Genomic DNA, 24014 nt, shown 5'->3' with positions numbered 1-24014 from the left:
AAACTTCTTGGAACTACATGCATAAACCTCAACAATTGCAGCAATTATTCATTGTAGTTTTTATTGCTGAAACTGCTTTTGTTAGGCATTCCATCCCACTGATCTTGCATATGGAGATCATTTAAGTCCCTCTTTGGAAATTTTCTCTAATGGATAGTTGTCAATATTTTCCTGATGGCAATGTTTGAAGCCTCACACTTTGTCACCACCTTCATCTGCAGGTGACAAACATACACACCCACTATAGACTCTATTTAAGAGAGTATCATTTTCAGCATGGCATAGTGGCACATGCTTTTAATATTAGCATTCAATAGGCTGAGGCCTAAGGGTTTTAAGTTAGTTTCAAGACAACCTGTCCTATATAGCAAGTTCTAGAACAGCCTGACCTACACAATGACATATATTCTCTCTCTCTCTCTCTCTCTCTCTCTCTCTCTCTCTCTCTCTCTCTCTCTCTCTCTCTCTCTCTCTCAAAAAGGAAGGGAGGAAGAAAAGAAAAAAAAGGGTAGTTTTTATTCATCCGTGCAATAATCTAATTTCTACAAATATAAATTTCAAATGTGCAGTATGTTATATCCAATTGTGATCTATGCACCAACCTCAGCAGCAGTAGTATCTTGCTACTTGTTAGGATGCAGATTTGGGGACCCTTGCTGCACTGCTTCAATCTAAAAGTCTGATGCAATTTGCTTTCCCATGCCCTCCAGTTGGTGCCAGCTAAGGGCAGTGAAAAAAGAGACAGGGACGCTGAGTGCTTCTGATATTCACATCAAGGACAGGAAAATAGAAGGCGGTTTAAACAGGGTAAAGTGCTAGGGAGATAGCTCAGTTACTAAAGTGCTGCTCACACAATCATGAAGCTCTGTCTTCAGAATCCTAGAACTCAAGTAAAAAGCCAAGCATGATGGTGTGCAACCATGACTCTGTGCTGGAGAAACAGAGACAGGCAGATCCCCAGAGCTTGCTAACTAGCCAGCCTCCTCTATAGGTGAGTCCCAGATCAAGTGAGGGACCATGTTTCAAAAATAAGAGGAGAACAGTCAAAGAAGATCTCTATCTTAGAACTCTGGCCTTGCCATCCACATCTGTACATGAGTACACACAAACATATATGCGCTCCTGCACACACACACACACACACACACACACACACACACACACACAAACACACACAGACATACACACACACACGCACACTGAATGAGTATCACCAGTTAGTTTTTAAGTACAACTCAAGGCTAGACTGATAATGCTGTTTGGATTCAGTGTGCTGGCAAACTTCCAATCATCTTTACAAGAGAATTCTTCCTCTCTTTTTACGGTGACTTTATCTGGAAGTCTGTATCTGCCTCCCAAGTTCTCAAGGCCCCAGAGAAAGGCTAGACTTCTCACTTGATCAACATATTACAACTCTTCAGTGTAAATGTAAATTTTCTTTTCAGAAAACAAACACATTCCCACAACTGCCTGCTGTATTGTTTTTGGATATCTTTTCTTTCTCTGTGCTCTTGCATACACACACACACACACACACACACACACACACACACACACACAAATATCCCTTCTAATGTACATATACATGACTGCTCGTATAGCCTTGACCCAAGCTCGTGCGTATGACTTCATTTTGTAGGAATGTCCATGATCTCAGGCTCCTGTCTGTGAAGTGAGGGAGTTAGACTGTATACTCCCAAAGGCCCTTTCTCTGCCTGGAAATTCTCTGAGTCTGCAGACCCTCCATGATTCACTTGTCTTTTTTTATCCACTATATAGTGTAACAAAATAAGTCAGATAAAAATCAGTCTTATTACTCTATTTGAAATGTGCTTCCAAGAAAGAAAAGCTGCCTATGAAAATTTTCTTTGTTCCAAACAAACAATGCCTTGATTTTCTTTTCACTTATCTATCACTACCCTATGCCTATCATCATATAGTCTTGGAACTTGTTTGTAAAAACTTGTATAAGTAAAGAGTATAGGACTTTTTCCTCCTTCTGAAAAAGATTATATGTACTACAGAAACCTCCTCCACCAAAACTGGCTATTTGTTATATAGCATTAATTTTGATTCTCTATATGAAGCAGGATGTATACATAGGTACATATAGAGAAAAATGATTATATTCTTTATATATTGGTAATTAATTTGTTACACGGTGTCATATTATCAAGAACATTGGTAACAGGTTACATAACAGAGTAAAATTTCACTCATTGAAAGATGGCTCAGTGGTTAACAGCCCCAGCTGCTCTTGTAGATGACCTGGGTTTAGTTCCCAGAAATCATACGGTGACTCATAAACATCTGCAACTGTAGTCCCAGGGGATCTGATGGCCTCTTCTAGCCTCTTCAGGCACTGCACACATGTAGTGCACATGCATACAAGATGGCAAAACACTCAAACACATAAAATAAAAGCTTTTTATAAATTTCATTCATTGGATATGTTTTTACAAAGCACATCTACTTTTCCTTATTACTTGTAGTTTTTTAAGCATGTGGATGTATGGTAAAGCATTCAGCAACAGGAGACAAAAACAAGCATACCCACTTTTAGCAGTTGTCCCAACTTGAAATTGTCCTTAAATTTCTTTAGTTCAATACTCCATCTCTGACATTCTGAAATCTCTGGAACTCTATCTTAGTTTACTGAGTTGTTCATCATGTGTCTCTGTTTCTCTTAGAACTATAAAGAGATGGGCCCACAAGGCACTCCCAGGCGTCCACTGGGAAATATTTGACATTCTTTCCTGCTGAAGGAGGCTGGCTTGCTCCGTATTTATTAGTTCATCTGGAATTCCACAGCTGCCACCTGAGTTTTTATGCTGTTGATAAGGACCCCTGGCTTAGGGGTAGTGGGTTTCTGTTTTGGCCATGCTGGGATCTGCTTTTTGCCAAATGTCTTCACCATGAATCAGGTGTAAATCTGTTCTTTTTCACATGATCCATGTGAATTGAAAGAAAACCCTGTCCCAGCTATATGAATGCATCATTTGATATTGAGGTTATTGGCTTTTGATACTCATTTCCCCCTATTCATTGCAAGGCCAGTTACAGTCTCCTATCAGTAACTCTGTAACAATAACAAAAGAATCTGTACAATGAGCAATGAAAATCTTTCAGTAGTTTTCTTTTCAGTTTTTACCTTTTATTAGTGTTTCATGGAAGAAAGTAGATTTTATTTTGTTGCTTTGTAGTGCAGTAAAGAGCATACTTGAGTTCATACTGCTTTTTATTTATTTTTGAACGTATTTTTGTTTAAGTTATACATTGACAAACAAATGTAAACTATTTAACCAAATAAGTGGAATTTACATGATCATTTCACTTACACTCTTGTATCATTATATACATTCACACTTACATTCTTATATCAAATTGCTTCAGCCTGACTTTTTCAAACCTTTCCAACCATGTCTCTGGAATTATACTTGTGGTATAAATATCCACATGGTTGAAAGCATCACATATCTTAAAATCAAATTTACAAGAAAAAATAGTTTGAAGAAAGTACAAAACCCAACAGATTTACATATTTGGTGTCAATCTCTGACTTTCAAATACTTGGAAAAATAATAAGAATTAAAATTAAGTTTGATAGATGGTGCAACTAAATAATAATGGGTTTGGAATAGTGAGTCTTTTTGTGACGATGTGAACTTCTACATTTTAGAGCAATAGTGGATATAGCAGTGGTGTTAGAAAGTGGCCATGGTCCCTCAAGTTAGAATAAGCACTTCTTATGCTCCTTCCCAGTCCATCTACCTTAGAAAATGAAAGGATGATCCCACAGGAGGGAAGATTTTATTGATGTTAAGCTTCTTTGCATTTGAGAATTATTTTTATTTAATGATGAAATTTCAAGAGATAGCATAAAACATGATTTAAATATTTTGCACCACCCCCTGTTGTTCTCTGATAAGATCATTTGGCATAAATACATGTCAGAAAACTCATCTGATACCAAAGTATGTGCAGTTCATCAACATCTTTCCTTAGGAATTCAGCACACAGGCAAATATTTCATTTGCCTTTGTAACATAAAAAGTGAAACAAAAACCAACTTCTCTTTTTTATACAGTTTGACAATCTAAATACCTCTTTCAAACAGTCTCTGTATACTTATTCTCATTAAACTACAACTATAGCATTTGTATAGCTTTTCAGGAGATTTATAACGGAACTAAAGAGGATTCGGATTTCTTGCTTAAACTTTTGAGAGGTCTACTAACAACATATTGTCCAGGTTATGTATCTTTATAGTCCAAAACTTCAAAAGGCTTTGCATAGTCAAGATTACTTAATACAGCTTCCTTTACCATATTTACAATCATGACTCTTGAACACTTATTCAGTTAAAAAATTTCAGCATCTTTTAGTGTCCAGTTTGCTACTGACAAATAGATCAGTCCATATTTTCTAAATGTATATCTTTCCGAGCAAGAACTGAAATTGTTTATGATGTTTTTAAATTTTCTGGAAAATTCACTTTTAAACTCCAGACACAGTAGAAGCTTTCAGACTTAGTCATTGTTGGAACTTTTGGTACAGGACTATCTTTTCTCAACATGGCCTGTTTTTATTCCTGTGAGATTTTAAACACCTCTCACTTAAATGCTTTTTTAAAATGTGCCCTGGATATGTCTAATGAACAGTCCTTGAAAAACAGAGTCACCTTATTTATAAATTCAATTCTCTTTCCATTCATATGAGGAATTTTATCCTTCCTCAGGGCATATACTTAATAACCATTAATGAAATCTGAAATTATATATGAGCACTGAGACCCAAATTTGCTACTCATTTTTTTCCAGTGGAAATTTCATAAGGGCTTTGGCATGGGAACACAGCAGACATTTAAGGCAGACAGAATAATATGGTTGGCCACAGGGCTCCAAAGGAATCCTAACAGTTTATAATCAATAATTTGCTTACTGGGGAAGACAATCCTTTTTGCCAAACCAATACATAGCATCCTATTTATTCTCTGAGTTACATAACCAACTCCCTCCAACATTCAGCAAATCCTGTTACTCCCAGAAATTTACCCATGGAAGCTGAGGGCTTAGCACTTATTTGTCTTTTAAGAGCTCAATTTCCATACTTCTTTCCCCACAAGTGTCCTATTTCTATTGCCCATGACATCCCAAAAGCCACTTAAGCAAATGCTGGTCAGAGTCGGCAGACATTTGAGAGCGGGACTGACCTTAAAGAAGAGGAAAGTCCATATCACCTAGTCTAAGACAAACTCTGTCAGATAAAAGGGGATTTGTGGGGCCAGTATGGGTGTTATTACAGAGCATGTTAAAGGCAGTCCTTTGAGTGTTTTCAAATGAAGGAAAAATTGTAGTAAGGATCAAAATTCTCAAAGATGAGGTAAGAGGAAGAAAGAAAGAAAGAAAAACCTGTCATCAATTAGCAAACTATACTATAGAACAACTTCCATACTTGGATACCAGTTTCCTGAAAAGGATAGAGAAGTGTGGATACTATGGAAGCTAAGGAAAATGTTCTACAATTGACCTTTATGATATCTTCCTGCAGGGCTATCTGGGAAGCAAGATAGATAGTTTGCTTTTTGTCATTTATGCCTCTCAGTAGCTCTTTGACAAAAGTATTGTGATTATCCTACAGTTTAGGTGCCCACATGAGAGATAAGAACTGTGGGTAACTTAGCTAAAGTCTCCAAGCTTACAAGAGGATTTGAAGTATACAGACAAAGTAAAAATTTCACTTTGGGCCACAGCACTATACTAGTGTTGGCATATTTAAGGGAAAAAAGATTTTTTTAAACCCTGCTGGCATGTGAAATCATTTGCAAGTGAAGCCAACTTGCTTCCTATGACTCAAGGAAAGGAATGGAAGATCTATGGGGAATTAAATGTTGCTCCACAAGCTTCTGGAGATGTCAGACTGGACAAATTATGACAGGTTATTGAAAACAGGCCCTGAAATTTCATTAATTTTTAGGGCAATGACTACTTCTAAGAAAATTATCTGTATAATACAACATACCCTGCACTGATAGTTCACAATTTTCTGACAAGGGCACAGCATCACCATCTGACATAACTGTGACAATAAGAGAACAGCATTGTGCCCATCTCCCATTCTGAATCATTGGTTTTCCATTCAGCAAAAGTGGCTTAGAACAACATATCCTTGTTGCCAGGAGTTAACCTGTCTTATTGTCAAAGAATATTAAAACTAATAAAACATCTTTAAATACCATATTCTGTGGGTCTCTGAGGTTTTTTTTTTTTAAGACTTTATTTATTTTACCTTATCTATCTATAGAATCACATTCATGGGTTAAACCTATGATGTATATTCTTGTGATAGAAGTAGACTTGTAATTGTCATAACCATGATTTGGTCAACTAACAATTAACTTGTATTACCTTAATTATCCTAAGCAGCTTGCATTAGCACTTTCAAAGTATTAGAAGTAAATCTTGTATTATAGCTGAGTTGTATGGGTAGAATACTTCATATTAGAGTAGAAATATATATAATGTGTGTGAAAAATAATCTTAAATTTGAATTCTATACTAATGTATCAAAATTAAACTTATTTTTCATCAATATACAAAGTTATATACCAGGGAATTAAAAATAATCTAGTGAGTAACAATTAAGGCATTAATTTGAGGAGTAGATTCAATAATCTACTTTTTATCCTATCATCCCTATATATTTCTATATTGCCCTTCTTTCTTTTCAACACCTGTCTCCAAACCTAAGAAAGAAATATAAGAGAAAAGAAAGACGTCCCTGAATACAACCTTGTTTTCTCAAAGAAGATGATGAACATCAGTGAATCTTCTTATGGTGATGGCTTCAAATGTGGCCAACCAGCCACTGGGCATAATGTCCTCATTTCTGCCCAGACAGTATTCTGCCTAAAAAAGGGCAAGCTTGGATGAAGGCAGAGTCAATGGCCAAACTCTGCCAAGACAGGGTAAGCAAGTCCTCAATAGTTCCTGCCTCACAAATATGTCTTTCAAATATATTGCCCCAGAAGGTTGAAGATGATGTTCCAATGTTATAGTTTTTGGTAACTGCTCAGGTAGCAATCGGTCTCTGTCTTTTTCTCATTTGGAAAGCTACTAACCTGCACTCCCTGTATACTCAGGTAATCAACTTTATTCCTTCTCAAGTCTCTGGTGAGGTTGAAGACAAGACAGTTTAGCTTTCCAATTAAACTTAATCATTTTGGGATTAAAATTTTTTTAGGTCTAGATAGGTGTTTTTGTTGATAGTGAGGAGATATGATAGATATTGGTTTACATTCACAATTTTAGATGCACCAAGATAAGGATGTTTTCTTCAAAGCTGCCAAATACAAATAGCCAAAACACTATGAATGTAATATTAATATAATTACTGATTGTGTCATGGCACTTCTTGCTGTAGGTAGTTCACTGTATATATGCATAATAATATATGTAAAAATACCCCCTCAAAAGATTATATCCTTGTAAGTGAAAACTGGGACCTCAACCATTTTCTCCCACAGGGTAACCCTAAAATATATTCTATGTTTCACTGTCATAAGGTCTGAATTTAGCCATGGATTTGAAAATGATACTTGGTACCCAAAAGTCATATGCTTATGATGTTGGTCAAGAATTTACAATATTGGCTTTGAACTTATAACAGTTCTTCCTAGGATGCATCTACATCTGATTAGTGTTTATAGTATCTATTAAACTCAGTTGGTGGTTGCCAGTAGGAAGGCATTTTTGTAGTCCAAGCTAGCATTGAACTTATGATGAGTTTTTGTCTGATTTCTTATTGCTACAATTGTAAGCATGGGCCACCATACCCAGTATTCAAGGACTTATCTAATCTCACAAAAAATTTAAGGATGTCTGTGAATACAGGGGGGCAGAAGAGTAGTTAAAGGAACACAATGTGATCTGGAGAGGACCTAGAATAATTTTTTAATAATTATTTTAATTTTATGCACATTGGCATTTTGAATGCTTGTATTTCTGTGTGAGGTAAACATTCTGGAAGAGGAGTTTACAGACAGTTGTGAGCTGCCATGTGGGTACGGGGAATTGAACCAGGGTCCTGTAGAAGAGCAGTCAGTGCTCTCAAGTGCTGAACCATCTCTCCAGCTCCCATAGAGTTGTTATTGCTAAGGGTATGATGCAAGTCTTGCTAAAAATGGAAATTGCTTGCCCCTCTTCAGAATGGTAGAAGCTGAATGGCTGAGTGCCTTCTGGAAACAGTTCTGTAAGCACTTTGAATCAGAGGTCCAATCATTTGGGGAATGAGTGAATAGAATATCATTTGACACAGTCTTTTGTTTTGTTTTTGTTTGTTTGTTTGTTTCATTTTGATTTGGCCACCTCTGTTCCTCCAGGCATTCCTCTTTCTTCAAGGTCAATATAAGTCCTGTACTGTGTGCACACAAAATACCCTGCTAAATGCAGTTGGCCTGAGACAGAGCTTAAGAGTTTGAATTCTAACAAACCTCCAAGAAATGCTATTGCTGCTGGTCCACATTAGGTGACAAAATCTTGGTCTTCTCCTCACAGTCATCCTGTTGTAGTGATGAGATCTTTGCTGAGATCTTTTATACCTTCTTCTTTCATATAATGTCTGGAGTTTGTTAGTGTGGACACAGTACTCTTTGAAGGAAGAATGTTCTTGATAGAAATTTCAGAGAAACTTGGACCAGACTATGGGGAAATATTGACTATTAACAGAAGTATTTCTGGTGATGGAAATATGCTTCATGTTCCACATTACATAATGCAGCTATGCATAAGGATGGCCCTAAAACCAGCAGGGATAATCCACTCCAAAAGAAATGAGAACCATGCAGAACTAACTGCAGAGAAGTCGAAAGAAGGGCTCTTTGTAATCCGAGCACATCTTTGATTAATTAGGTTTTATGTACTTTCAGTCAGATCCCTTGTCTAGCTTACAACCTGCCATCTATTGCTCATTATAGATGAAACTATTCTTTTAGATGACATCACACAGATGGCAATCAACTCATGTATCAATAACCTTGAAGTTGGTTTTACTTGTTCCCTAAACCTTTCTTTGTTTTCTGTTCTATCACTTTGCTATAATGATTACGGTTTTCACTTGCTTTTGTGGACAAGTTAATTTATAACAATCAATTTCTGAGGTGGACTGCCAGCATTCTAGTTAATTCATATAAACTAAGACAAAAGTTCATCTCAATATTAAGCCATCAATAATCTAAAAATACAGGCTTATCCTTAGTCCAGACCTTTTTTCTGAGTTCTTCAAAATAGTGTCTAAAACTTTAATGTTGGCAATATTGACTCACTATATCCATTTGCTTGTTTCGCTTTGGATTACACAAAATGTGCATGCCTAATAAATCAAAGGTGAGTTTTTGCATTTAATTGTTTTTCCCCATGGGAAAGGTGGCAATACATTGAACATGAACCTGAGAAAATCAAGTTCTGGCTGTGCTGCCACTACTGTCTCTAAGTCTGAGCATTGATTGTGACAGCCTACTAGATGGGCCTGGGCCAAAGAACAATGAGACAGCTAGGCAGGAGGTGATACCAATGGCAAGCAGGAGAGAGGCCAGCTGGGTAGGAGAAGCTGGAGCCAGTTGTCAATAGAAATATATTAGTCCCAGAGGAGCAAGGCTATATAAGCTCCTAATGATTTGGGCTGCTATGAGCTCATGAACTGTTATCATCTTTGGCTCACTAAATTGATCCCAGAAGCTTAAAAATCGACACATTTTAACTCCCCCTCCCTTTTTTTTTCCTCTACAATATCAAGCCTAACTGTTCTTAGTTTATGTTTTTGAAGGATAAAAGATATGATGTGAGGAAGTCTTAGAAGTTGTGGGCAATTTTAAATTTATGTTATACACACCTTCTAGGAAAATAATTCACGTATTTGGTGTTGGAAACAGTGATGCAAAATTTGTAGACTTCAAATACTTACAAAAGGGAAGGTAATGGACTGGAAACACTCCTATGCTGGAATGAATTTAAAGGGGAGGGAAAATTTTAAGCATACATGCCACACAAATAATTGCATATCAGAGAAGTAGTAATTTATAACTGTAATGAATTAATGAATCAAGACAACGTGCATTTGATATCAAAAAAGAGCTTGTAAAGAAGATTCTAGTAGTTGTTCCAAATATTCATACCAGGTAGGCATCTAAAGAAATTACAATCTGTGAGAATGATCAAAAAGCTTCAGGAATTGTCAGCTACATTCACTTTTCTTATAGCCATACCTCTTTCCTGAATTAAGAACATTTGTGTAGTGCTTAAATGAGTATGAGGTTGTAGCTTTTGAAGACTTGTTGTCCTTTGAAATTCTTGTGTATTTGAATTCATAGTGTGCTGTGAATACTTTTGGATCCACTGACACCTAGATTTCCTAAAGAATTCTTGTCCCATATGACACTGCACTCACTCTCAATGCTAGGCTAATCCTCATCAACTCTGTCCCCACCTACTTCTTCTTACAATTTATTTTTGTAGGAGGGTAAAAAGAAAGGCGAGACACTAGGTATTGGATTCAGGAGTTTTTCCACTGGGTCAATCCTTCAGTTCTCATATCCTCTAACTATTGCAGATTTCTCAGAATGTTCTCCCATTCCTTCAGTCTCTCCTCTACCACATCCGCCCTTCATAGTTTCCTGAGACTGAGCCCATTAATGTCTAAATTGAGTGTCAAAGTTCAACGTTCCAAAGCCTTTATGTCTCCCCTCCTTCTACTTATCTGGTTAGCAGCAGCACTGTCATTGCAACCACAGCTTCCCGTCAAAGCCTTTCTTTCCTCATTCAATCACCTATTATTCTTTCCACAGCAACTCATGTTATTCTCATTTAACAAATTATGAATCAATTACAGCGTAATGAGAAAAAAATTGTATCTGTATCAGAACTCTTGTTAGGGACATATTTTTAATAAGCCTAATACGGTACACAATGAGACCTAAGATGTCTGCTCAAGCAACACAAAAAGTGTCTAAACCTCTGGCATGGGATAAATGTAAGAATAGGCATCCATCTCTACATAAGTAGAAAGGAATTTCTCCATCTTGTAAAGAAAGAAGTATATGGCCCCCCAGAAAGTTCTGGAATGGATGAGAGAATATGGGTAGAAACATGGTAGAATGCTGTACAATGGGGCCAACCAAAATATTCAGAAAGACCATTAAACTTAGAAATATGAGTATAGGTGTATGAATTATTTTGTTGTGATGAAGCCTAATTTCATGCAAAGCTCAAACAGTGGTAATATATATGTAAAAGATCCAGGAGGATAGACATAATAACCCACTAAAACCTCCCAGACATCTTGGCTTTTGGATTTGTGCTGGAAGTGGACATGGGCACAGAGTACCAAGTCAATTGCACTGAGATCTTAAACAACACAATGGTCTTCAGTTATTTTGAGATGCTTCCAAAAAAGAAATAAAAGTTACTTTGCTGATATATTGCATGTTTAGCCTCAATCCATGAGGAAAATATTAGCAATTTTTCCATATATTCTCCAACTCTCTCCACACTGTAACAAAATGAAATCATCTCATTCTAGATAAAGTCCATTTATGACCTTTCTCTAAGTGATACTTTGTCTTTAACTTGAGACAATGGCATGAACAGAGCATAATGTTTATAATGCTTGTGCACAGTGCTTTCTTTTTTGCTATTTGTGTTGACTCAGTAGAAACTAGGAAGGCTTTGCTAGTTAAAAAAAAAAAAACAAAAAAAAAAACAAGCCCATGTAGATAGAGGCTAGAACATTAGAGCAGTGAAACAATTTTTTTCAGTGAATCAGATGACATGGGCAAGTATAATTTTTGTCATCAATGCCACAAAGTGGCAGATCACTGCCTTGGAGTCATTGTGTCTCATATATTCTGGGTATGCCAACTACTATGTGGCTTAGTTAACAAATGGGTGAAGAAACATCCCTTCTAAGTATATCTTCACTGATGAATGAAAAGGAAGTATGATTCTCCCCTACTCAACAATAATATGTAAACAAGTATTACATCCTGTGTGTCAGACACTGGGCTAGAGAATTTACATGTTCTAATTTAATCAGGGTTGTAATGGAGAGCTGAGGATTTAGTCAGGTATGTGAATAATGGCCCACTGCTAGTGTCATTCTCTGTTGTAGACAAGCTTTATATAAATAGCCACATGATGGGAAATGTGGTTGACAGCCATTCTGCCAGCTTTATCACTGAGTAAAAAGATGAGCTTCCTCTGGCCATATATGAGCACATAAAGTAGTTTTAAAATTCCTAACAGCAGGATCTGATCAGCCTGCTACATGTAACTGTGCATGAATTGGGCTAATTTGTTCTAGTTCCCCCTTCCCACCCCACCCCACCCCACCCCCCTCTGTGTGTGTGTGTGTGTGTGTGTGTGTGTGTGTGTGTGTGTGTGTGTTGAGACTGTAATCAGTAGCACATTCTAGAGTCAGACATAGGTTAGAGTTTTCTTCAAAATAGAATGAGATAAGTAGGAGAAAAAATCGTGTCACCCTAAAAACAAGCATCTATCAAGGATATATGATTCTGCCCCTACAAAACACAATAAGTACTTCAAGACTTAAGGAAACTATATAAGTTATCCAGATTTGCCACAACCCAGAGATGGCACTATGGATTTCCAGGTTGTCACAATCATGCCCATAGTGTAATATATCTGTTGTATGGCTGTTTGGGGCTACATAGTTCAGTTGATCGGAGTTCAAGTCTCTTTCTTATTTGATGGCACTTATTAAGCTAGAAACAGTAGTTGACTCATTGAGTTCTGATTAATGAAATCACTAGATGGAGGTCTTTCAAAGAAGCACTTTTACTACTAGGTGAGCAAACAGCAGCCTGTCATTGCCAACCTCATCCACCATCCTTACTACTGGAAAGTAACGCAAAGTGAGCCTTCTCTGCAGGATACTCATAATGCTGCTCTCTCGGTGAGGGAAGGGGCTCAGCCTTTCATTTCCCTGTCCAGGTCTTCTTACATTTGTTCTAATGAGACTGCTTTCCTTTTCATTTTTCCCTCAGCAGTGGTCCCTGCTGGGCTGGGAGACAGAGCTATCATGGCTGATGATATCTCAACTCATACCCCCTCTGGTTATTCTTAAGTGGCAGCCTGTGTTCTGTTGCATGTTTCTTAGCAACCACCATACGCCATGTCTTCTCCTTTCGTTTGTGTGTTCCTTCTTCAACTAAGGGATAAATTTACTAAGAAATGAACCCCTGCCTTCTCAGATTTCTAAGCCATGAAAACCAGAAAATTGACAATGATTGCATTTCCAGTCTCTTAAAATGATAACCCATTCAGGGGCTGGCTGTGTAGGTCAGGGGACAGAACACTTTTCTCAAATACTGACCATGGCTTTGTAAAATGCATGTGATTTATAGCTTGTGTAAACTTATATTGGGGGAAATTGATTTTAACTGAGATTTTTCATATACTCAAACTTGTCTGCTGTGTTGTAACTTGCTGAAGTGATACGCAGGCATTTAAGCCTAAACATTTAAAAATGTAGGGATTGCTTCCTTTTAAGTTTTTATCAGAAACAACCAGTGCCCCAACTGATTTGTTCGCATATGGCATGCATTCAGTATGGTTTTGTTTGTGGGGAAGTGTCCCAAGACAGATGCTTCATTTTTTCATAGCTAGCCAACAGTCTGTTCTTATTCCATGTACATGTGAATAAATGATTCCACACCCCTTACCCTAAATACAGTTGTTAGTATCCTTGGAACATGGAACAAAGGCTAAAATTCCTTCTTCCACAGAGCTTGAACTCTTGGCTTTCATTTCTATTAATCTGGTTTTGTTTGTTTGCTTTTATTTTGCATTTTTAATGCTGCTGTTTCATATTTATCTTTGGCTTGTGTGTTTTTCTCTATCATCACCACATTGCTGTAATTCAGTCTCATTTTGTTTATAGCTATAGCCACTGGGATTGTTCATATCGACACACATGTGGGAAGCTAAAAAAAAAATAGTTTAAAATATGGTGTTCCCAGTGTAGATCACACTAGTGGTCACTCAGCCGAAGAAAGAGCCTCTGTAACGCATCATGTTCCTTCTAAGCCACAATGGTATTCTTCTGTCTAGACAGTCTGTTCTTTAGAGCAGATGCATGTAATTGAATATGTCAGTTTTCAGGAGACTTGATTCTAATAAGCTTTTAATTCTAAGTAATAAAATTTAGCAAAATGCAAAGACAGTATATTGTTTACAGAAAATTTTAGGGATGGATATTTTGGACTTGGCATTAACAAACTGTTGTGTAACCATTTTTTCTGGATATAATCAGGAAAGTACCAGAAAGGTCATGTCCATCTCATTTGTTTGAATGTACCCAATGGACTTATCTGGAAACCAAACACACTCAGTTTGCATTCATTTAATAGGTTTAAGTGAACTCATTAGTCATGGGGGCTGTCAAAATCAACCAATTGTTTTGATGACTGGAGATCTGAAGTATAACAGAGACACATGTTAGAATGGGGACATGAAAATCTCAACTGATAAAAAAAACAAATTCAAATTTTCTACTGAGAGTAATTTGTAACTTTGATAAAATCAAGAAATTGAGCATAAGACATCTTGCTCTCTGGATGTTGAACCCACAATCAATTTCTCTTTTTATAACTGACAATAATTTTTAAGATACACACAAGATATTTTTAAAATAAAAATCTCTTCTTGTTTTTGTATTCTGTTTGAGAAAATTGATTCTTTTAGATTGGTTGTTAGAATAGCTAAATTGTATTTTCCAAAACCAACACACAGAGGTTTTTGTTTTTTGTTTTTTGTTTTTTGTTTTTTTTTTAACCGTTTATAGCGCCAACATGTAGAAAACGAAAAATTTTAATGTAGTATGTGTTTATTAAGATTCTATTTTGGTCCTTTTCTTCTCAAGCTCTTTTTCTCTATTTTGATACTTGCTGACCACAGTCATAGTGCCACTCTTTGATCTCTATTAACATGCAATTCTAGGAAGAGGGGCGTTAAGCATGGTCATTTCATAACAATTGTCATGACTTTAAAGGCGGGAGCTGCAGGCTCTTAACAGAGATCAAGAATTTGAAAGAGATAGTTTTTTCAAAGTGGAGAAATATAGTCATCAAATTATAGAGAGATGTGAGGTGAAAGAGAGCCTACAGTAACACTATAGAAAAACTGAAAAGAACTGAACTGAAAACAGAAGAGTTGAAAGATTAAGACCTTCATAGCAAAGTCCTCTTATTTTAAAGCATTTTCTAGAATTTCTTTTCTCACATTTTTTGTCATCAAGAGTTTTATAGAAGTCTAACTTGTTACTTTTAGTCCCTTAAAAATAGCCACCTATTCTTCTATACATGTCATTCAGTTATACCCTTGTGTTTCATTTATTCGTTCATAATGTAATTCTCCAAAATCGGTAAAGCATTCACACTTCCTAAATTACATCATATTGCTTGTTATTTCTTTCAATCTTAAGTTCCATTTCTTTGGGTGACATGATTTTTCCACCACTCACTTTACAAGTTGCTTCTTTTTGTGCATTATCACCATCCCTTCACTATAAAATTAACCTCTGCTTGGTTTTATTTTAAAGTGTTCTTGTAACAAGCTTGGAAAATAAACAGTTGGAACAACCACCTTTGTTCTTTAGGTTTTCAATAGTGTAAAGAGAACAAAGATTGTTTTCAAAGACAGATTTTTTAAAACCCAGGGAAAGAATGCATTGAAAAAGGAAATGAAAAAGAAAGCATGTCCTCACTACATTGTTATCACTGACATTACTTCAGGGTTCAGCAGAGGGCTCAAGGCTACTGTCTTGATCAGCACTTCCTGTCTGCACACAGATCCCTAGTGTGCAGGCCAATTTCAATCTTAAAACACAGCCAGAATTCCTCCTTGCTCTGACCCTGTCAGTGTTGAAATTGGTAGTCTTAATTTATTTCCAAAGTCAGTGTTTTCTCACCAACTTTAATTGGCAAGGAATGCTCTATCTTTAATATCCTATCAACAAAATCCTAGCCTTCATAATCCAAGGTTATTGTTTAAACTTCAAAAAATGTGGAAGCATTTAGGTGAATAAATTTGATGTTGATATGGTACAAGATCACAGTGAACTTTCAAATCTTGTGTGCACATTTCTTGCCAGCCAAGCTTTATCACTTACTAATATGCCTGGTTGTTCATCTCACATTTGTCTTCTGGTTGCTTTGCTGGGTTCTCAAAAGGGTTAGGGGATAATTATATGGACTTATTCAATTAGACATTATAAGAAGTTTTTTTTTTTTTTGGTTTAGTGCTCCACTAGTCACCTGTCCTTTCAAGATTCCTGGCTGTCTCAGCATAAGCACAAGCAGCCTTTCAAAGCTGATGCACAAATCAACAGTGAAGAAGAATTCTAACCTAAACAGAGAAAAAAAGATACTCAAAATCCTAAGTGTAGATGGGGCACTGAGTGTGCTAAGAACTTTAAATGTCTAAATGTAGTTGATGTTCACAACAACCATGTGAAAGATATTTTTAATCCCAATTTACTGATTAGAAAGCCAAGGGTGTGAAAGGGAAAAATCTTGGCCAAAGTAATACTGCTGGTAAATGAGACACTAGGGATTTGATTCCATGGGTCAATAATTAATCACTGTACTACAAATATTTTTTTTCATTTCATTAACTACTGTAAGTTATCCTGGAACAATTTGAGGTCATAAAGATTGATGAATTTTGTATCAGTCATATAGTATTATGGAAAGCCCCTCCAGCAGGGTGAGGAAAGCATGGATGAGTTGGAAGCCCTGTATTATATTAGTCCGTGCCTGGGTCTATGCATACTGAGTACTGTTTCCTTGCTTGTAGAATGCCATCAATAATTTCTACCTCATAGCAATGTTGAGAGGATTCCAAGTGTGCATGTAGTAAACCCTAAGTCAGCGATGTCACATAAATGTAATGTAATAGCTGTCTCTGTTGGATTTTCTCCATTTTCTTTTTACTTCATATGTCGTACTGCATCCCAGCTCTCAAAAACGAAGATGTAATGTTGGCATAGTTCTCAAATATTTTTAACTCATATACCAAAAGTATCTATTATGTAAGCATTTATATAAACATCTTCTACATATATACATCTCCTTGGGTGCAATTCAGAGCCCTCTCTGACAGGAGGTCAATGCCCAGAGGTACAGTATTGAAAGTATTCAAAACAGATGCAGCCTAGTCTAAGGCCTAGTCTGTGGCCAGTTCTTTCCCAAGTTGTAAAGAGTTGTGGTTCTATGCTTGGAAAAAAGAGGTAGATGAAGAGCATGAGCATCACATTTTATGTTATACAATGTCCCTTCAATTTTGATATTCTATTTTTTAAGTGTCAGAATCTCCTTGACCAAGTTATTTTTCCTAATGTTCTTTATTTTACATTTCAACTACCTTGTTGACACATTTAAATGACTTTATTCTTCTATTGGTAGCCTCCACATTCTACCCAACCCACTGGCACCACTTCAAGGGATGATTGACTCATTCCAAAGTTCAACTAGTACCCTGATAAAATTTTTAGCTTGATCATTTATTTTTCACTCACAAATTTCTTATTCTAATTTCTTCTAGGGGAATATGTAAAATGTTTCAAAAATGACAATCTATGAGAGACCATTTCATTGCATGTGAGGGAAGGCTGCTAAAAAATAAGCAGGGAATTTCATTTTCAGATTTTATGACATCTTAGTGGCCCATTGTTCTCACCACTCCTCCAGGAAATCAGTAATATAGCTCTTTGTGAAAATTTTAAAAACAAGAGATCAATGCTATTCACACAGCAAGGGGCAGTATACCTAACTTTACAATTCTGTCTCAACTACTACTCTCCAGTTTTATTTATACCCCATATAATCTTACTCAGCACTTTGTCTAACCAAAGGATCCCGTTCTCTGCACATAGTGTGTTTTATTCCGTTTGAAGAAGTGAATGCATTGCTTTCCTCCTTAGAAAGACCATTTAAGAAGAAGCTGTTATGCTATAAAGACGAATTTTTGTTTCATTAATCAATGGATGGAAAAGGGATGGATATGGTGGAAGTAATGAAAATGCATTAGAATAACAACTTAAGAGTGAAAAGTAGACCTAAAACTAGAGCTTAAAAAAATATCTTATTTAATTGCTAGTTCAGTTACACAACTCGTCAATTTTTAATATTTTTAGGTCCTGAAGAGTTTATTCATCTTTATCTCGTCTAAAAGCTCCGCACCTCTTCTCATTTTTACTTCCATTTTTTCTTTTATTTTTTAGGAAAAAGGGTATATTTCTTTTTTCATAATATTTTTATTGATTATTTGGGAATTTTCATGATGAATCCCAAGCACCCTTCCTTCCCAGTCTTCCTAAGTTTGGCCACTCCCACTTTTGGGGCCTCCCCAAGGACAAGGAGGATGAGGAAAGAAGAAAAAGAGAACAGAAGAAGAAAAGAGAAGGGCTACATGTGAGCCATGGATATGCTGCTGAGGAGCAGCCGGCAGCTAGATGGTTTAAAACTTGTGTCCTTAGAGACCCTTCCTGAGTCCCCAGTTTCTCAGGCAAAATAGGCCCTTGTATATTTCGAGTCGAACCCAGAAAAAACAAGTGAGCCCAAGCCTCTGGAGAGTGTAGCCACTGGGCTTTGCATTTCCCTGATCTCTGCCAGAGACAAGCTCCAAATCACCTTGTCTGAGATAGGTTACAGATTTTGGGTCTCCCCAAAGGCAATCAGAACCTGACGCTGAGTCCCTCAACCCTCATCAAGATCTGGGCCTGGAGTCACTCACCCGCAGGACAGACTGAGTCCACTTCAGAATCTCCCCAACTAGAGGAGTTATCCAAATTCCCTACCACACAGGGAGTACTGGAGGAGCTGGTCCCAGGATCCCCTCAGCATCAGCTGCAACCAGACCCAGGATCCCCAGAGCCTTTCCCGGGCCAGCAAGCACTGGGTCCCGAGCCCTCTCAGCAAGCACAGGAGCTGACATCCCAGGGACATCCCAGAGCTCCCCAGAGCTCTAGCAGGAGCCAAGCAAGCTACCTCAGGCTGGCAAGATGGTGCCAGGAGGCCTTGACAAAAAGAAGTGAGTTATATCTTCTCCCCAGGCGCCCAAGAAATTGGAGAAGGAGGAGCTTCCTGTAATCCTGAAGGGGAAGACCAAATCCAGAAAGACCACTCAAAGAATTTCTCCTAGATGGTTCAGAACAAGCCCCTGGGTATCTCCTGGCAGCAGAAGATGGAGGAGCAACTGAAGAGGAACATGCCTTGGCACCTGGAGGAGGGTAAACAGAGGGACCAGCAAGAGAAGGGAGAGCACTGGTCTGAGAACCTGAGAATGAACTCAAGGCTGAGATTGTCAGGGTGTGATCTGAAACCGCTATCCCCCCCACCCCATCCCCCGAAAAGCTTATGAAGGTGAAGCATCAGCTACTCTCCTTTGAGAAGAGACATACCCTGGCCTTGCTCTAGAAGCGGCCGCCTTCAAGAGACCTGTAACTAAGGTCTGAGCTCAGGACAGCCTGGGAGGCCTCTTCAAGACAAGATCTACAGCAAACAAGGCACCCCTCAGGCCACTGTCACAAACCTCTCCTGGGGCCAGCACACCAAATCTGAAACCCCAGCCCAGAGGGAACCCAGGACCTCAGTGGGACTCAGGAGATTTAATTGTTCCCATCTTGTTCCCCATCTTTTCTAAAGTGCCTTAAGATTTTGGGTTTTTTATATTTTTTTATTAATTTATTCAGATTATATCTCAATTGTTATCCCATCACTTGGATCCTCCCATTCCTCCCTCCCTCCCTCTTCCACTCTATTCCCCTCCCCTAGGTCTATGATCAAGGGGTATCTTCTCCCCCACTGTATGGTCATAGGCTATCAAGTGTCATCTTGGTAAGCTGCTTATTCTTTCTTTGAGTGCCACCAGGCTCCCCCACCAAGGGGAAGTGGTCAAATATGGGGTACTAGAGTTCATGTCAGAGTCAGTCCCAGCTCTCCACATAGCTGTGGAGAATGTCCTGTCCATTGGTTAAATCAGAGTAGGGGTTCGACGTTTAGTACTTGTCTTGCCCTTGGTTAGTGCAATAGTTTGAACAGACCCCCCTGGGCCACGATCCACCTGTCACGATGTTCTTCTTGTAGGTTTCTAGGACCCTCTGGATCCTTCTATTTCCCCATTCTCCTATATTTCTCTTATCTAGAGTCCCAGTAGGATATCCTCACATCTATCCCAATCTCCTTGTAAGTGAAGACTTTCATGGGACATGTCCCAGAGCTCAGGATACAGGGACAGGCAAATCTCATTGAGTTTGAGGCCAGCCTGGGCTACAGACCAAGTTCCAGGACATTCCAGGCTACATGGAGAAACCCTGTCTTGAAAAACAAAAAAGATCTTGAATTGTGAATTCTTTCTCCCCAGTTACCTGTCTTGGGGTGCTGAGTCTAGCCCACACCTGGTGGCCTGCTGTCCAATATCAGCTCCTCTATTTCCCCAATGTTGCCTGTCCACTTGTGCATTCTGCTGATTCTGTCCCCTCAACCAACTGAAGCCAGCCCTTCCCTAACTTGGCACTGAATAATTAAAGGGGAGAGTTTTGGTGAACTGGATTTCTCTCCAGCACCTCTTTCCCACACTGGACTGTAGAAGTCTTGGGGCTTTTCACTGTGCCTATATGATCTACCACAGAAGTGTTTATTGATGTCTGTTCACCAGTACAGGTCTGGGCTCCCAGAAAAATAAAAGTCCCTGCCCCATTGGGGTTTGATTCTCATAATAAACAATTAAAATACAAAAAGAAAAAGAAAAAAGAGGAGGGGGAAGCAATGGAGGAAGAAGAGGAGAGGAAGAGGAAGTGAAGAAGGAAAAAAGGAGCAATAAGGGAGGAGGGGTCCTAAGAGGAAGAAAAAGGAGGAAGAGGAAAATGAGAAGGAAGATGAGGGAAAAGAGGATGAAGAAGAAAATGAATGAAAAAAAGAGGAAGAAAAAAGGGGGAAGAGGAAGGAAGAAAGGAAGAGAAAGAGGAAGAAAGGAGAAAGATGAAGAGAAAGGTGGAAGAGACAAAGATGATGAAGACAAAAAGGAGGAGGAGAAGGAAGTCCAATTTGTATTACCTGTATACTCACTGGAGCATGGTTGGACTCCTGGTGGCCACCTCCTTAAAACCATTTCCTTCCCAACATGTACCCCAGCTAGAAGCCATCAATTGTGGAGAACTACAATTGTGTGTATTTCTATTGAGCTACCCAAATACAAAAGATAGTGAGAGGCGCGGAGGGATAGTGTAATGGCAATTTTAAAAAATCATTTTATTTGAAATAAACAAACATGCTCACACAGGTTTTATTTGCAAACAAATTCCTGCTTGACTGGATTACTGGTCCGAAACAAAGCTGAATAAAAATGTCCTTCTGTTTTGACTTGTATTTGGGGAGAGGTAGGAAAACACTGTTTAAGGCAAAAAAGAAGAAGAGAAAGAAGAAAGAAGAGGAGGAGGAGGAGGAGGAAAGAAAGAAAGAAGAAAAGAAAACCCAAAGGCCTAATAGAAATATGAGTAATGTAAATGACTTTTCCATTACCAATTGTTATCATGCACGTACGTGCAGCATACCTGGAAAGGTTACTGTATCAGTTGCATGTGAGTTCTTGGTGGGCAGAGTAATAGAGGAAGAATAATTTGGAATTGGTTTTACATCCTGTTTAGAAGAAAGCACTAGCATTCTCTGAAATACCAAGTTACAATAGAAAGATGCTCCCTGGGGGTTCTCCTTTATACTTTGGTTTATTCCAGTTTTGTAAGTAGTATAGATGTTTGATGCATCTGCTTATAGAACAATCCTTCCAGAGAGCATTAAAGCACAGATACCTATTAGTTCTTCAATGTCTGTATTATTTGAGTTTTATACGCTACTACACCCACAGTAAGTCAGCAGTTCTTGAATATTAAACAGAAACATAAATGGATGAAACACTTCTGAAAGTATCAATGTCTGTAGCTACAATGAAACTAGATAGGAGAAGACACTAGGGAATGAAAATAAGCAAATGTTCATGTGAAGGGGCTGTGGTTCATGTCTTAGTATTTAAAATAAGTCCCTAGAGAAGCTGCTGCCATGGAATTTCCAGGAAACTCCCTTTGTCTCCCAACGTAGATTCAAAAAACCCCAATCCAAATGTCTGAAAACTATACTTTTGAGATATTATAGATGATCAAAGCAGGAGAGAGGAGGAGGAGTGTTTAGTCTACCTAGCTACAGTTTGTAGTGTAACCTCTTTAGCAGCCGGTAAATCATTAAAAGCTACGGAAGTACCAGAAGTGCCTCACGACATAGGGGTCAAAAGGAATGAACATATCTGTAAAAACCAGTAACTGAACTCCCTGTCTTGGAAATTTTCTAAATAGTAAAGTGACTTCAGGGTAGATCTCGTAGGCATCAAATGTAACAATTTCCTTTTTAAAAGATTCACAGGAATATATATAAACATCAAAAAACTATAAGGCAGAGAACACACAAAAGAATCAAAACAGTGCTATAGATTCAGCAGTATTCCATGAAACTAGATCTTAAATTATCTAACAAGATATCACTCGTGTTTATCATGTATTTATTATATAAGCACACCCTGTTGGGTGTTCCCCGCCCCCACATATTGGAGACTCCTACAGTCGGCCTTTAAAGACGTTTAAGCTCTTTGCCGATCTTGTAGGTAGGTAACTTGTTCCAGTCGATTTTACTGCAGGTAATTGGAAGCTGGCGGCGCAAGGTTTTGAATGTTGTTTGTGCCATTTTTTGATAGTTTTCATTAAGAGCTGCCTGAAAAGCACTTTCCTCGTACTCAATGATCTTAACAAATTCCTTGGCCGCTTGATCTTTCCCGAAAACTCTTAATGATTCTTGTATATCCTTCTGGCTAACCAGCTGAATGTTGCCGTTTTCAAAGTAATGAACGTGGGTCTTCAGCGTTCCAACTACCTGGCCTCTAGGTGGTGTGATGGTTAACTTCCACTCTGATCTCCAACATCCATTCCAGAAGTTTTGGGGCTGAAACTGGTGGCTCTCAATACACGCAATAATGGTTTTTTGCCCGTTTATAGTTTTAGCATAAACGGTACTATAGCCGGTTGGATAATACTGTTTCACATATGCTCTTAAAGCCCTGTCACAGGAATCTCGCCAAAACTTTAAATCTCCATCTACAAGCATTAGTCTTGGGTCACTTGCTTCTTTTCGGATGTGATTAAACGTAAAGGAAATTCTGTTTCTTGGATCAAAATATCTGTTGTTACCTAGATAACCATGCTTCGTAACTAAAACATAGTCTTCATATCCTTCTATCTTCACGGGTGTAAACTGAAGCATGTTATAGTGAACCACCGCCTGTCCTATCCTTTGCCGGAGGAGGTTGTCATTATTAAGGAGCAGCCTTATATCTCTGAGGACTTCTTTAAACTCCCCTGGGGGTGCTTGGGTGATAAATTTTGAAGCTACGCGTACCTTCCTCTCTTCCGATGTCCGGTCCTGGTTGTTGTCCATTTTGTCTTAGCTCCTTTTTCAAAGTCCTGCGTTTCTTCTTCTTCTTCTTCTTCTCGGCCTAGGTTAGAAAACATTGGAAAGTATTTCTCTTTCTATGGTTTGTCTGAAATTCAAATCACACTGGGCACCACCTGTATGTGTGTTTGCTAAGCCTAATCATTCCGGCGAAGATACTCACAAAGACTAGAGAAAAGTATCACGGAAGCTTGTGCTTTGCTTTTCTCGTCTCGGTCTTGCCGATCCCTGGGCAGGGCCTCCCTCTTCTTATCGAGGATCTAGCTGTGAAAAGAAAAGCCCTCCCCCGATTTGAGACCAGCAGAAAGAACTCCTTACCTCCAGTGGTTTGGCTTTAGGATTACAGCTTCTTCCAACACACAGTCTCGGTGGTTTTACTGTGATGTTCCTTCTTTGGCAACCCAAGCCCTAAGAGAATGGGAAAAGATAATGCCTTTTACAGTTCATCAAA

The 24014-nt window shown here is 38.2% G+C and overlaps 2 protein-coding genes and 1 pseudogene across 3 annotated transcripts in view; 2 read left to right on the top strand and 1 right to left on the bottom strand.

Annotated features, from left to right (window-relative positions):
- The window catches only part of Mid1 (midline 1), a 351166-nt gene that overhangs the window by 62219 nt on the left and 264933 nt on the right, over positions 1 to 24014 (top strand). The window lies entirely within an intron of this gene.
- Positions 16946 to 19433, top strand: LOC127185192 (coiled-coil domain-containing protein 86-like; annotated as a pseudogene).
- On the bottom strand, positions 22519 to 23548 carry LOC127184877 (F-actin-capping protein subunit alpha-1-like). The gene has a single exon (XM_051141313.1). The coding sequence runs from the start codon at positions 23546 to 23548 to the stop codon at positions 22688 to 22690; it is 861 nt and encodes a 286-aa protein (XP_050997270.1). The 3' UTR covers positions 22519 to 22687.

Source organism: Acomys russatus, chromosome X (genome assembly GCF_903995435.1).
Source record: "Acomys russatus chromosome X, mAcoRus1.1, whole genome shotgun sequence".
Classification (NCBI taxonomy): Eukaryota; Metazoa; Chordata; class Mammalia; order Rodentia; family Muridae; genus Acomys; species Acomys russatus.
The sequence above is the reverse complement of the archived record's forward strand: the minus strand, read 5'-3'. Positions and strand labels throughout refer to the sequence as shown.

Bases quoted from the DNA above. Each gene is read 5' to 3' on its own strand.
- LOC127184877 (XM_051141313.1), bottom strand. From the start codon at position 23,548: ATGGACAACAACCAGGACCGGACATCGGAAGAGAGGAAGGTACGCGTA.